The following is a 14475-nucleotide window of genomic DNA, read 5'->3' on the forward strand; positions in this document are numbered from 1 at the left end:
TTCAAAATAATATACTATATAAGATGATTGAAAAACTGGCTTCTTTATAGACAGACTTGTGCCTTTTTATCTAGAAGATTTTGTGAACATATTATTAAAGAGTGCATATCCCGTTAAGGCAATGTAATACCTCAGAAGTTCTAAGTCTGGATCAAATCACGAGGAGTTAAATAATTGACAATTTTAAAAACTTGGATTTACGGCTCCTAAATAGAATCATGGACAATTTATGACGCTCATAGATCAACTTTAGAAACATGGATCTTAGCCTTAGTTTTACGGGTCTAGTATACGAATCATCAGTTGCTTTATAGACCGTAGATTAAGCTCGTAAAATAAAGTCCTGAAACCTAATGTTAGCCTGATTTTCACATACTAAATTTATGTTTCATAAATGGAACCAAGGACTGTAGATTGATCTCGTAAATGGAACCTCAAAAATTCAATATTTAGCTTGATTTTTATTTAAGGGATCTACAACTTGTAGATCAATTCACGGACCTTAGATGGCCATTGTGGAACCTACCGACTTGTTTTCTTTCAGAGCTGTTGTGATCTTTTTCCACTCTTTTAACTCCTAGATTATATCGTTTTGACATATTTTAAGTGTAATTAATTAGGGGAAGTTAGTCGACTAAAACCCCTACCCTCACGACAAACACTTAGAATTATCAGACAGTGCGATCAAACTCCTCTTAAGTAAGAAACTAGAGTTTTTCACCTTCAAGCTCCAGTTCAAGGGTTTAAGCTAAGGTTTTTCATTCCGATATGTGAGATTTCATAAATGAGTATCCTTTCACTCATTGAGCCCCAAAGTAAACATAATTCTTTAGTTAATGATTTCTAGAAGTCGGGGTTCTTATGAAATATATGATTTTCATTATAATTTTCATTCTTCTTCATGTATAGCTTGATTATGTGTTTTCATCTATAAGGTTCATCGCATGAGATTATCAAGATGATGTCATTTCACATTAGCCTTTTACTTTTTCCTACATGAATTGCACAAATAATAGTACAAAGTAGTTAACATGCAACATTACATAACTTGGAAACAAACAAAAATCACCTACACAAAAGATTTCTTCCAAATATTTCTAAGCATAATACAATCACCACGATTATCTTTCCCAGTATAACACCTAAGCATATCATACAAGCAATCATAGTTAGTCAGTCTATCATTGGCCTAAACCACAACTAACCACATATTCAAACATTTAGATTCTGTGTCCGAAAGCCTAGCCATGAAATCTCTCGTCAGTCTACAAGAATATTGTGAAATATGGGACAGGTCTAATTACGTAGTAAGAAAACCTCGTCTACCTGGACGCCAAATACTTGCTAAAGAACACTAAACACATGCTTTTGACTCAGTGGGGGCGAATTTAGACCAATGTAGACAGGGAATCCCTGGGTTTTAACTCTTTTTGGTGTTGAAATCTCTTCCCTCTATGGTTCCCAAACTAAGGGTAACTTAGTAGAATTATTGGAGTAACTTTCACATGTTTTCTACATGAAAAGTGAGAGGAAGAATAAAAAAACATCGTTTTAATCTAGGATTTGATTATGTCAGCTGCGCTATAGCAGCCGTGCAAGCATTACAGCGGCGTCGCCATAGTGAGAGGCTTTCCACTATGGCGGAATGACGTCAGCTCAAATCAATTTAAATTTCTATCAAAATCGTCGTGTATTTAATTTTAAATTTGATAACTTATTTCAAAAAAATTGAGACTCCACACGAGTTGTCTTTGAATAACGACAAATCGAATCGTTACAAACCTTTTATGTAATTAAAATAAATCCATTAAATTGCAATTTGTTTCTAAATTTTTCTTGTGAATGATAAAATCAAAGTGTCTTATATTTTTTAAATATTAAATACTACTACTAGCAAATATTTAAAACATTTGAATATTATTAGTTGCTTTCCGTCCGGTTTGGGCATTTGACTTATACCAAACTTCTACCAATTAAGAAAGTAGAAAGAATTAAGAAGATTAGACTGGGCCTTTGGTCTTTTGGTCCGAGTCAGAAAATCATACAATTGCAAGAACAATATTTACTCAGTCAACAAACAACAACAGCAAAAATCAAGAACCCCAAAATTGATTCACCAAATTCCATCTTCCTCTGTAAGTATAGAGAAAGAAAGAGCAATTCTGTTTCAATTTTTCCATTAAAAATTTGAACTTTGTTTTGGGGTAAAGTGAAGAGAGCGTGTGGGAATATACTTTATTTGTAAACCCCATTTTGGTAGTGGAAGAAGAAAGTTAAAAAAGGTGGGGTTTCTTTGATATAATTTATCTTTGCACATCTGGGTTTTAAGTTTTAAGTCAAAAAGGTTCAAACTTTACACATGGGTTTGATTCAGGTATTGGTTGATTCTTGATCTGAATTGGAATTTCTTTGAGGTTGAAAAAAAGGGGGTTGTTTTAATGCATCATTTTTGTTGAATTCTGAGTTTGTGGCATGTGGGTTTTAGCTTAGGAGGAAATCTTGATTTTAGTTTGATGACTTTATTAAGTTTTACTTCTTCTTACTGTTGAATATATAGATATATATTTAGTTGTTTGTATAAAGTGGGTGGTTAAAGAGAAATATGATCAAGCAGATATTTGGTAAGAAGAAGCAGTCGAAAACGGCTGGTTCAACTAGTTCAAAGAAAAGTGATGGAGGAAGTAAAAAGGTTGGGGTATCAGCTAATACTGTTATTTCAGCTCCTTATTCCGTTTCAGCTTCAACGGGGGATAAATTTGTTCGAGATGGGAGTTTAAAGGTTAATGGGAATCTCGTTGCAGCTTCTTACGATGCATTGCCTAGTTTTAGGGATGTTCCCAATGCTGAGAAACACAACTTGTTTATTAGGAAGCTTAATATGTGTTGTGTTTTGTTTGATTTTACTGATCCTACAAAGAACCTTAAAGAAAAGGAGATCAAGCGACAGACGTTATTGGAGCTTGTGGAGTATGTCACGTCTGCAAATGTGAAATTTACAGAAGTGGTGATGCAAGCAGTAGTAAAGATGGTGTCGACTAATTTGTTTAGGGAACTCATGCCCCAGCCTCGAGAAAACAAGACGTTGGCCTTTGATGTGGAAGAGGATGAACCTGCGATGGATCCTTCATGGCCACATCTGCAAATTGTGTATGAGTTCCTTCTGAGGTTTGTTGCTTCACCTGAAACTGATGCAAAAGTTGCCAAAAGATATATAGATCATTCCTTTGTACTCAGATTGCTTGATCTTTTTGACTCTGAGGATCCTAGGGAGAGGGAGTACTTGAAAATAATACTGCACCGTGTCTATGGGAAGTTTATGGTACACCGGCCTTACATCAGGAAGGCTATTAATAATATATTTTATCGTTTCGTTTTTGAGACTGAAAAACATAATGGGATTGCGGAGCTTCTGGAAATTCTTGGCAGCATAATCAATGGGTTTGCTTTGCCACTAAAAGAAGAACACAAGCTTTTTCTTGTACGGACATTGATTCCCTTGCATAAACCCAAATGCTTAGCCATGTACCATCAACAATTAACTTATTGTATGACACAGTTTGTGGAGAAAGACTGCAAGCTTGCTGATACAGTTATTAGGGGATTGTTAAAGTATTGGCCAGTAACAAATAGCTCAAAAGAGGTCATGTTCCTTGGTGAGTTGGAGGAAATCTTGGAAGCTACTCAACCACCAGATTTCCAAAGGTGTATGGTGCTGTTGTTTCGTCGAATTACTCAATGTTTGACTAGCTTTCATTTTCAGGTATGTGTAAGCTATGTCTAGATATACTTCTTCTATTTATTAAGTATCGAAGTACTTGCATGTATGATATGCATTATAGAACAACACTAATCTCTTATCTTTGTAGGCGATGTTGGTTTTTATGTATGCTTTGTGTACATTATGTTTATGTTTCATAATTTTTTTTTGATAAGGTTAAGGTTTGTTAACTAAGTACCAAGAAGGTACCAGGACCAAAATTTACAAAAGACTGCTGGGAATATCCATACAGTCAATTACAACATCTCCCTAGAAACTCCATATATTGATAGATATTTCAAGGAAACTACTTTTACACCAACAAAACAAATTATGTAAACACTTGTTTTTAAGTCTAGAAATATGGTCTTTTTGCCCATCAAAACAAGCTTTATTTCTTTCTAGCCAGATAGTCCAGAATATGCACAAAGGTATAGTTCTCCAGATTTGCTTCAAAGCGTTACATGTTTTCTGGTGCTGCCAACTCTCCAATAATTCCTTCACACTCGGCAGGATCCAAGAGATCCCACAAATACTGAAGAAAAATTCCCAACATTGTCTAGCTATTCTGCAATGCATAAGAAGGTGATTCACAGTCTCCAACTCTTCTTCACATAAGTAACATCCATTACCATTTTCTGAAGATTATCCTGAGTAAGGCAAGCTCATGCTGCAATCCAACCAAAACAAGCTGCCTTTATACTTTATTGGAGCTTTAGTTCTCCAAACAGTTGAAGGAGAAATTAAAAAAGTCGTCAATTTCCCAATCATTCTAATTCCTTCTAAAATTCATCTGCCATCCCATGTAGGAATAAAAATCAGCCACAACTCCTTCTTTGTTATTGCAACAACTAAAAAAAAGAGGATATCTTTGTTTCAAGCACTCATCACCTGTTCATAAGTCAGTCCAAAATCTAATTTTTGATCCATTCCCCATCTTCAATTTGGTGAATTATTGAAACTCGGCCCATAATTTACAAATCCCTTTCCATACTCCCCCTCTAGTGTATGAATATGTGAAGGGGGATTCCAGCCTTGTCTGCTACCATAGATTGGTTCAATTATTTTGATCCAGACTACCCTTTCGTTCCTGAGAATTCTCCAAAGTCACTTAAACAACATGCTTTTATTGTGCAATCTCAAGTTTCTGATTCCCAATCCACCCCCTTCCTTTACACTAGTGACCACTTGCCATCAAACTCAGTGAAACTTTTTGTTGCTACTATTTCCGTCCCATAAGAACTTATTCCTCATAGAGTTCATCTTTCTTTCAATTGCATCAGGCATCAGGCATAGCAAATATTGACATTGGATAGGAAGGCATACTATCTAAAATGTTTCATAAATTGCAATGGAGATGTGTTGTTGGATGGAAAACAGAAAGTAGAAAATTATTGAAGCTCGAGAAATTGACTGATATGCAATTCTTCTAGTTTGTTTTCTTCTTTTATCTTTCCTCTCAAATCTTGTTTTCTTCTTCAAGCAGACAATTTCCTTTTCAAGGGACTGAATTTCTTTCAGTTAGCAAGTTAGTTTTCTTCTTTTGGTTTAGGATGATCTGGAAGTTCCCCATACCATTTTACCCCCTCCCCTACCTTTTAGATGAGGCATTTATATTTCTTGTGGTTTTTTGAGGTCACAATGCTGTGATAGTCATAGTTTTGTTTGTATCTACAATTGGTGAATGTGCAACATGTCTTATGGTGTCTAGAGATGAGTCATGATTATGCAGTAGTGGATTTTTTGGTTATGGTAAATGAAGCTTTCATTGTACCCTTACAGTTTTCTTAAATATTCTGAAATTTAAGAAATAGCATTAGTATTTTTCAGAGCCTTTTATGGAGCTGCTATGGGCTACCCTTTGAGTTTGAGATGGTATGGTCCTGAGTTTATTTTAGATTATTCTTGGGCATTCATGGTACCTTAGTTCCATCATGAGAAAGTGAATAGAATTGTCTAAATTAGTTGTCTGTTATTCTATACTGCTAAGTACTGATGCAATTGGCAGATGTTATACAGTAAGATAGCATGCAAACACTAAAGTTGTTGAATAACTAAAAACATAAAAAAATGTCAAAAGTTTCTAGCATATTTTTCTTTGTTGTAATAATAATGATGTAACTAACTTTAGCATAAAAGCCATATGTACAGGAGCTTTGAAGGCTCTTGGTCAGGATGTACTTTATTCAGCATCTTCTGGATGTGTATTCATAAAATACATTTCTTCCATTAAAAAGATACTAACTTAAGCATAAAAATCGATTTATAGGCTGTAATTTGGTTCTTCAATAGAACAAAGAATGTGAAATATAGTTGAGGTTCTTAAAATAGAAAATATCAGCAAAAAAGAGAAACTCGGCAAGAAGAAAAGGTCTTCTGTAATTTCTTGAGCTTGTGCCCCTTTTAATTTTCTTTCCAAAACAGTCTCTCTACCTCCATTAGGTGGGGTAAGGTCTGCGTACACTCTACGCTTCCCAGATACTACTTGACGCTCCCCAGATACCACTTGTGGGATTTCATTGGGTATGTTGTTGTTGTGCCTCTTTTGATTTCCATCCCTGTTAATTGCAGAGAGTTTTTCCCCTTGTTGCTATCTTGTGCTGAGATGTGTTGTACCTTTATGTGTTTACACTATTTTATCAACTGCTGATCAGTGGTGGCCACATGTAAGGAATTGAATCCCTTTCATCGGAAAGTTGCAATGTGTAGTCGAGTAAAAGCAAATTACTTTTGTGTGTGTGTGTGTGTATATATATATATAATAAAAAAAAATTAGTCTCCTAGAAATAACATCTACTGTGGTGGCAAAAGTGACTCAAAAACACTAGATTTGGTACTTTTCAAAATTTTGAATCCTTTGTTAGAATTGCCACTGCTGATGATGGTGGATTTTACTATTTCTCATGAAGGGCTTATTGGAAAAGGAACCTGAACTTTCCCATAAAAAATGATAATTAAAGATTTTGAAACATTGCAATCACATTTAGCTTTAACGGGGATATTAGATGAATCATTTAATGGTTTGTAAAACTGTAACAAATCCCAGAGAGTTCTGCTTTACCAGTGCTACTCTTGTAGTGCCGTTTCATGGACAGATATGAATGTTGTATCTCTTCATTTCAATCAGTTCAATGATCAACCATTTATGGATTGAGGTTAAAGTTGAGGCTTTGGGCTCTAGCATGTTACTGATGTTGGATCTTTGTAGCTGTAAGACATGCTTATTAGATTGAAAAAGCCGAGTTCCTTTTGGTTGTACTGACTATTTAGTCAGTGCTGAGGAATAGCATGAAGATCTGAAGCCGTAATTTGACACTTATTTTAGGTGCTTCCACTTTTGGAGTCTTGTAGTAAGTGTAGTCTTCTTGTTCATTCCTCTGAACTCATTGAAGCAACTAATTTTGGCTGGTTTGGTCATACGTTATAATGTCATGATAAAAGTAAAAGGTTATGTCTAATTTGGTGCATCTAACAATCAAGTCCTTACTCTCTCCGGTCGACTTTGTTAGGCATTATTGAAGACATAATTGAGTAAATAAAAGTGTGTTCCCTCTAACAACTTTAGGGGTCGTTTTGGTGTGAGGGATAAAAATAAATAATCCTTGGACAAAAAAATAATCCAGGGATAAAATTTTGGTTTCTTGTTTGGTTTCCATGTTTGGGATAACTTATCCCACCATTTATACAATAGTGATGGGATAAGTTATCCCAGGATAATTAATTCTGGGATAACTTGTTCCCAACCAAACTGCCCGAAGTGTTTAGATGAGAGGGTCAGCACTTCAACATGATTTCCCCATTCATGTAATTATAGATTAGCTTTTCTTTTATATTTTTATGTCACTCGAATGTTCCAGAGCATGCAGAGGTCCTGGTTTTGAGTTTCACCATGATCTATTATAATAAAAGAAATTCCATGTGCTTAGCCCCACAAATGCTATGACACATTTAAAATAGCAAGTTTCAAAACTCTTCCTCTATTAAATTTTGTGCCAAGTCAAACTATGACAAATAAAGTGAGACTGAAGGAGTTGATGTTTTAGAGTCCCTCTGTGTGTGTGCGCAGGTGGGTGGGGGTTTTCTTCCATGCATGTTAGGCGTTCTCCTTGATGATAAATTCTGTAAAATGCTCTACCTTTAACCAAGCTACATTTGATTTAGAAAACTTGAGTTAAAATGCAGGATACATGCTACTTTCCCCCTCTCTCTCCCGCTTGTTTATAATAAGAAAAATGATGTACACTACTTTAAAGTTCTACGTTTTTCTCCATGGAAAGATTCCTGAATAGTTGTACTCCTCATCGTTGCACTTCACCATACTTTGTTCATATGGTTGTATTGCTTATTCTGTGATGTGATGTGAGGACAGAGTAAATTAATAGATGGCTCCAATCTACCCAAGACAAATTAGTCTGTAGTGCCAAAAGGTAATGTTTAGTTTTCAGAGGGTATTGCAGACATTTTTTTTTTTTTGAGGATAATGTATTGCAGACTTGTGCTCAAAGAGATTTTTTATTTCCATCAAAAAGTATTTTCTGACCTACCTCAAATCTTTTGTAACAACTAACAACTGCAGAATGCCTTAATGGAAAAGCTTCAGTACCTTTTCTATGTCATCTAGGCAGTATTGATTGTATAATACCACATACAGTAATATTGCTCGGACAAGAATTAGAGGAACTTCTTATCATCTGTTCATGAAAACCTCTATTCTTCTAATCATGCAAAAGCATGGCCCGCTAGGATCTTTGATCTTGGCACATTGATGTCAAACACATGGGTGGCTTTTGTGCTTCCTACCTAATTCGTGTGAGAGTGGTGCTGGAAAAAAGTAGGGGAAAAAACATGCTGTACATGTCATAACGCAGCTTGTTTCTCTGGAGTACTATCGCTCTACACTGTACAGATGCCTGGTGTATGTAGGATAGTGAGACAAAGCAAATTCAAAATCATATTTCCTTTTATATAAGGCTTTCAATTTTAGAAGTTAGACGGTTAAGCTAGAATAGTAGTGCAGCAGAATTAACTGGAAGAAGAGGGTAAGATATGAACTGAACCTTTTATTTGGAAGTCTGGTGATTGGAATGGTAGCAATGAAAGCTGAATGGAGGAGACAAATTACTCTGTTAAAAGGATTTATGTACTAATATATCAGCAGAATTAGGTAATAATCGATTAGTAAGACAAATTTTACTTGCGGCAAAGAAGAAATAGTTCCTCTATATAACAAAAAGAAGGGCCACCCAGATTACGTGGCTACGTCATACTTGTTTCTCAAAAAAAAAAATTTTTTGGTCATACCTAGGTTTACATGATATCTACTTATTTGCTGCACTAATAATATTGTTAACATCTGAGTTGTCAGATTTTGAATTTAGTTTCTATTTGTGATTTAATAGTATAGCCAAATTGGACTGGCATGATCCATGTGTTAAGTTTCCCGATGTGGGACTTTAACACCTCCCTCATGCCCAGATCTCTTTAACTAGAGCGTGGACAATATAATGTGGGGGCCCTACATCGCTGAACAAAGAATTGGGGTGGACTTGGCTCTAATACCATGATAAGAAATGGATCTTGGCCTAACTCAACCCAAAAGCTAGCTCACGAGGGGCTATGTTGCTCGGACTCTTCAAAAGTGCCAACGGGTGCATGTTGGATTCACCAAAAGTAGTGTATTTTTGGAGAATCCGAGACGGGTGCAACATCAAAAGTGAAGAGTCCGCGCAGCTAAGACGAGGGGTGGATTGTCCAAAATCATATAAGCAAACCAATTACCCAGATAAATCCTACATCGGTAGAGGATGAAAACCCTGGGCTCCTTGTAAGGCTTGGACAATCTTCCCTTTGAGCTGGCTTTTGGAGTTGAGTTAGACCCAAGGTAATTGGTATTCGACGGTGTAAGCTAATAGAACATTATTTACCCCATTAAACCTGTTTGTCCAGTTAATAGAAAAGGAATTTGAAGGATTGGAAGCTTGATGACCTATTCAACTTACTTGAAGGACTTGGTAACTGCACAAACAATAAACAAATTTCAGACAGACTAAGATGGGGCAATAAAGCTGATAGTCTATACTCTGTAGAAGCAGAATGTTCATCCTTTTGTGCCCAAAATGAGATGGTGCATAATTGGCTATGGAAACTAATCTGGAAAAGACAATTACCCTCAATAATGATTTGTTTCAACTGGACGATACTTTATGAAGCATGTTTGAGTCAAGACAATCTCAGCTGAAGGAACATACATATTGTCAACAGATGCTATATGTATCAACAAAGCATAGAAATGGGACATGGTCATTTCAGTTTTTGCACTTAGTTGGGTCATGCCTGTGGACGTCTGAATATCATTGATGCCTTTATATGCTAGAGTTCCTAGAAAGTTGGTAGGTCCATGAGGAAAATCAGGAAAAAGGTTCCTGCCTGTATTTTGGTGTGTCTAGATAGAAAGGAACCATAGGTATTTTGATGGTTTCAACTCCAACTCACTCTCTCAAGGCTAAATGTCTTTTATGTTTATATAGTTAGAGTAATTTTTGCAATTTTTTCCCTTATAAATTCACGTGACACCTTTTTGGACTTTGTGAGCTCCGTATCTTTAGTATAGGCCATAGGAATATAGCTAAACAAATTCACTTCTTGTACTTATTCTCTCTTGTACTATTTTCATCTTCTTGAGTTATCTTAATGTTGTGTTACAACAAGAATGTTCAACTTTTCAGTAAAGTGGAATTGAAGTCAGGCAGTGTGGCTGCATGTTGGTGCATGTTGCGCGACATGTTGCTTAGAGCTAGCTCACCTTTTGGTCCCTCTACTGACAGACCAGAAGCTTGTGCCAGTTAGTTGAAGGTTAAATATGCTTAGTGGGATTTAGGAGGTCAGTGTTGAAGTTGTGTAAGTTGAAGGACAAAGTGCAAGTTGCTCCTCCTCTTCTGCTGTGTCTTATTCTTCTTCTTCTCATCCTCTTTAATTCTTTTTATTTTATTTTATTAAATTATTGATTCTAAACATCATATACCTAATTGCTATGTTGGAAAACTATAGATTGCTGTAGTATAGAGGTCTCACATTTATTTTGGTTTTTCGATCTGGATGAAAATTCAGTTATTTGATGTTTTTGCATAATGATTTTTCACAAATTGTTGATTGACGGATATTATTCTTGTGAACTGACTGAGCTCATAGAATGTTTGGAATATGAAGAAGATCAGGGCCTCGTGTGTTTACCTTGTTGCTTCAGGAGTTAACTTGGATACAAATATTCTTTTGTTTTGTTTGCTCTGCTTGATTTTCAAATTTGTCAATTCAGAAGACTGTGTTTGTGTTCACTATAGGTGGCGGAGAGGGCTTTATTCTTGTGGAATAACGATCATATTGAGAATTTGATAAAGCAACACCGAAAAGTGATACTTCCTATCATCTTTCCTGCACTGGAGAGAAATGCCAGAAACCATTGGAATCAGGCTGTTCACAGTTTGTCACTGAATATCCGGAAGATATTCTATGATCTTGATCCTGAGCTATTCAAGGAGTGCTTGCACAAGTTTCAAGAAGATGAATTGAAGGAAGATGAGATTAAATCAAAACGTGAAGCTACATGGAAACGATTAGAAGAACTTGCTGCCAAAAATACTACAAGTAATGAAGCTGTGCTTGTGCCATCCTCCGGGCATTCTCGAACTTAATATTAAGATATGCTTGTTCTTCCTTGTTTTTAATTTTCATAATTCTGGTTAAATTTACATTTTGGAAGCAATGAATTTATCAAGGGGAAAAGGGATTTTCTGTGTCATTGCCTTTTTTTCCCTGGTCAGTTTCATCCTGATAGCTGTAGTTGTAACTATAATTTGTTTATATGTGTTAACTTTGGCAATTTGGAAATGATATGGGAGCAAGTATTTTTATCAAAATTATACTTTGTTGAACGTATTTACTTTCATTCTTTTGGTTAACTTTTGGCAAATACCACTCTTCAATAAATGCTTTAATTCTTAAGATGAGGTATAGATTATAGGATGTTGTAAGTTTGGCATTTTGCTCAAGAGACTCTTTCCATATATTCCAAATAGAGAAGCTACAAAAGCTGAGAGGGAATGGTAGTTAAGTTGCTTATGTTTGGTCTAACTAGAATATTACAAAGTTAAATCGGTAATCGCTAGAATGGACTTTTCAGGTTGTAACTAGTCATTTAGCAAGGCTGTAACTTATGCATCAAAGTTTAACTTATTTGTTTGTTTGTTTCTCGTTTGGCTTTCTGTGGAACTGAAGGATCTAGCAAATAGTTGTGAACAAAGAAATGCTGAATGTGGCGGCTCTCGTAATTTCTTCGTGTACTTAGGAACTAAACTTTGTCAGGGTAGTCCATTTGTAAGCATTAGCTGGCTGCAGGAGAAATGAACCAAAAGCTACATGATGCTTTCAATCAAAACAATAATATACTACTAAGTACTAACTACAAAAGAACAAATCGTAATAACAAAAATAAAAATTTGAAGGTATAATCCAGATAGTATCTGACTATCTGCAAAGTACAATTGATTGATTGTGTATGAACTTTGTTTGAGTGAAACCTGTTCCTTTTCATCAATATGTTTAAAGTTATTTTGAGGAATATGTTCTTAACCAAGGGACCATCTTAGCCTAAAGTGTGTACAACCTAATTCACCTTCATTATAGCCTTTTAGAGCCTAATTTCGTGGCAAAAGTAGGAGTTGGATGGTGTATTCATCATCATATATGCATATGGAAGATGATTGATGGAGTTCAAAAAGATGAAAACAATTTAAGATACAAACTTCCAATATTATAACATGTCAAAAGACGAAAATTTTAGGATCAGTCACTACACCAAGAAAGCAATTCCTTGTCAGCTTCAAATATAGCCATGTCTTCTTCTTTGAGATTTACCCAGGCTTCTATGCCATTACCTGACTTTGTGTCTAGAAAACCAATAACATCCTTGAGAACAAGTCTAGCCGATCCTACCCATATCGGTTTTCCCCAACCAAAATCAGATTTGTATAAAGGCAATCGACACAAACTAGTGAAGTTGAACACGACTAGCTCCCCTTTCCTCTGCTCATTTGCTTTCTCTTTGATGAAACTCAAGTGTTTTTGATCGTTCTTCCGGAGATCTGAGACAAATTCACTGTTTACGTTGTTTATACTTTCCCTCACTTTTTTCACTAGCTCAAAATCTTGTTCCTCATTAGTACTATTATTATTATTCGTAGCTGGTACTGTAATGACTACTTGCATTACATTCCCGAATAAAGATTCAGGCAATGGAGGATTACTTCTGGTACGTAAGTTCACCGTATGAACCATGCCATATATCTTAGTTTCATCTCTTTCAGCATGAACACTTGCCATCAAACGTGTCCATAAGAAAGCTGATAAAGCTTCAATCCTCGAGGGAGGTTTCGTACTTTCACTGCCCTTTTCAGTATACTTATCTCTGAGTGCTGATACTTTAGAGGCAGAGAATACAAACCTCTTAGTCACAATGTTGTCTTTCTCAATCATGACACTTGATTTGAACTTTGTTATATCTCTTGGTGGAAATAGTATGGAAGAATGAAATCTTGGACAAGGTACGTCGATACTCCCTCTTGCAATAGCTCCCCAGGTATTGATAAACATGAACGTGGACAATGCATCAGTTATCTTATGAGAAATGGCTATACCAATAGCCATTCCTCCACATTGAAAGAAGTTTGCTTGGACTAGTAAGCAAAAGTCTTTAACATCATGTAAATCACAAGGGATGAACTTGTTAAGTTCGTTAGGAAGTGGATCAAGAAGGAACTCTGAGAGACTGCATTTGGCTATGGCTTCTACATATGGAACGCCCTCATCGTTGCAGTTGACGTGGGAGTTGGCTACGTCTAGACGTCCGCCAAGAGGGTAGAATTTTGTCAAGGTATGTGATAAAGATGTCTTAAGTTGGTTTGATGTGTGTATGTTGGTGAAGTTATTGTTTGCTGGATAGAAAAACACAAGGGGCATCAAAATATTTGGAGTAATTTGATCAAGATATGAAAGTTTGTAATTGTGAAGTTCATGTGGGGTTGGTGAAGATGGTTTGATTATCAATTTGGAGATGATTTCTATCTCAATTTTCATACTTCCAAAATGTTTACTAGTAGTGTTTTTCTCTTTGATGAAATGACACTGATTCTGATGACAATAAATAGACCAAAAACTAAGTTAGCTATAAAGTATAAAATGAAACATAATTGAAAAAAAATATAAAAAAATGCAATGTGTCTTCTAGTTTTTAGAATGTTGCTCATATGGCCGTCTTGTCACTAAAGAGATTATTATCATGACTTGAATAGGAAACTACCACTACTATAAAATCACTATTTTCTCGATCGAATTCTCACAAAATACTCACAGATATTTCGATTGAATCAGTGAGAAAAAAAATGTTCAATGGCTATTCTCAATATTTAAATGAAAATTTATTTTTCACCATGCATTTTCACAGTGAGCTAGTTGATTCTATGAAAGTAGGTAGAAAAATTATATTTTACGATACAAACTTATCATCAATTCGCGATGGTAAAAAATTTCGAGCGGTGGAATACTTCAACTTAGTATAAAAACCTTGGTAGGTAAAAAAAGTACACAAGATTTAATGAAATGCCAAATATAGAAAAAAACATATTTTATTTATGAATTGAGTTGATACATTTAACTTATATTTTATT

The 14475-nt window shown here is 35.5% G+C and overlaps 2 protein-coding genes across 2 annotated transcripts; one reads left to right on the forward strand and one right to left on the reverse strand.

Moving 5' to 3' along the window:
- Window positions 1-1955: 1955 nt before the first annotated feature.
- On the forward strand, window positions 1956-11670 carry LOC125867707 (serine/threonine protein phosphatase 2A 57 kDa regulatory subunit B' theta isoform-like). The gene is made up of 2 exons (XM_049548273.1): window positions 1956-3760; window positions 11095-11670. Exons 1-2 carry the CDS (start codon window positions 2603-2605, stop codon window positions 11443-11445), a joined length of 1509 nt encoding a protein of 502 aa, XP_049404230.1. The 5' UTR covers window positions 1956-2602; the 3' UTR covers window positions 11446-11670.
- A 925-nt stretch (window positions 11671-12595) lies between these two features.
- LOC125868745 (stemmadenine O-acetyltransferase-like) lies at window positions 12596-13885 on the reverse strand. The gene has a single exon (XM_049549319.1). It carries the CDS (start codon window positions 13883-13885, stop codon window positions 12596-12598), a length of 1290 nt encoding a protein of 429 aa, XP_049405276.1.
- Window positions 13886-14475: the final 590 nt, after the last annotated feature.

The sequence above is a fragment of the Solanum stenotomum genome, chromosome 6 (genome assembly GCF_019186545.1).
Source record: "Solanum stenotomum isolate F172 chromosome 6, ASM1918654v1, whole genome shotgun sequence".
NCBI lineage: Eukaryota > Viridiplantae > Streptophyta > Magnoliopsida > Solanales > Solanaceae > Solanum > Solanum stenotomum.

Coding starts and splice junctions, on each gene's coding strand:
- LOC125867707 (XM_049548273.1), top strand. CDS start 2,603: ATGATCAAGCAGATATTTGGTAAGAAGAAGCAGTCGAAAACGGCTGGT. Junction 3,761..11,094: donor TGACTAGCTTTCATTTTCAG/GTATGTGTAAGC, acceptor TGTTCACTATAG/GTGGCGGAGAGGGCTTTATT.
- LOC125868745 (XM_049549319.1), bottom strand. CDS start 13,885: ATGAAAATTGAGATAGAAATCATCTCCAAATTGATAATCAAACCATCT.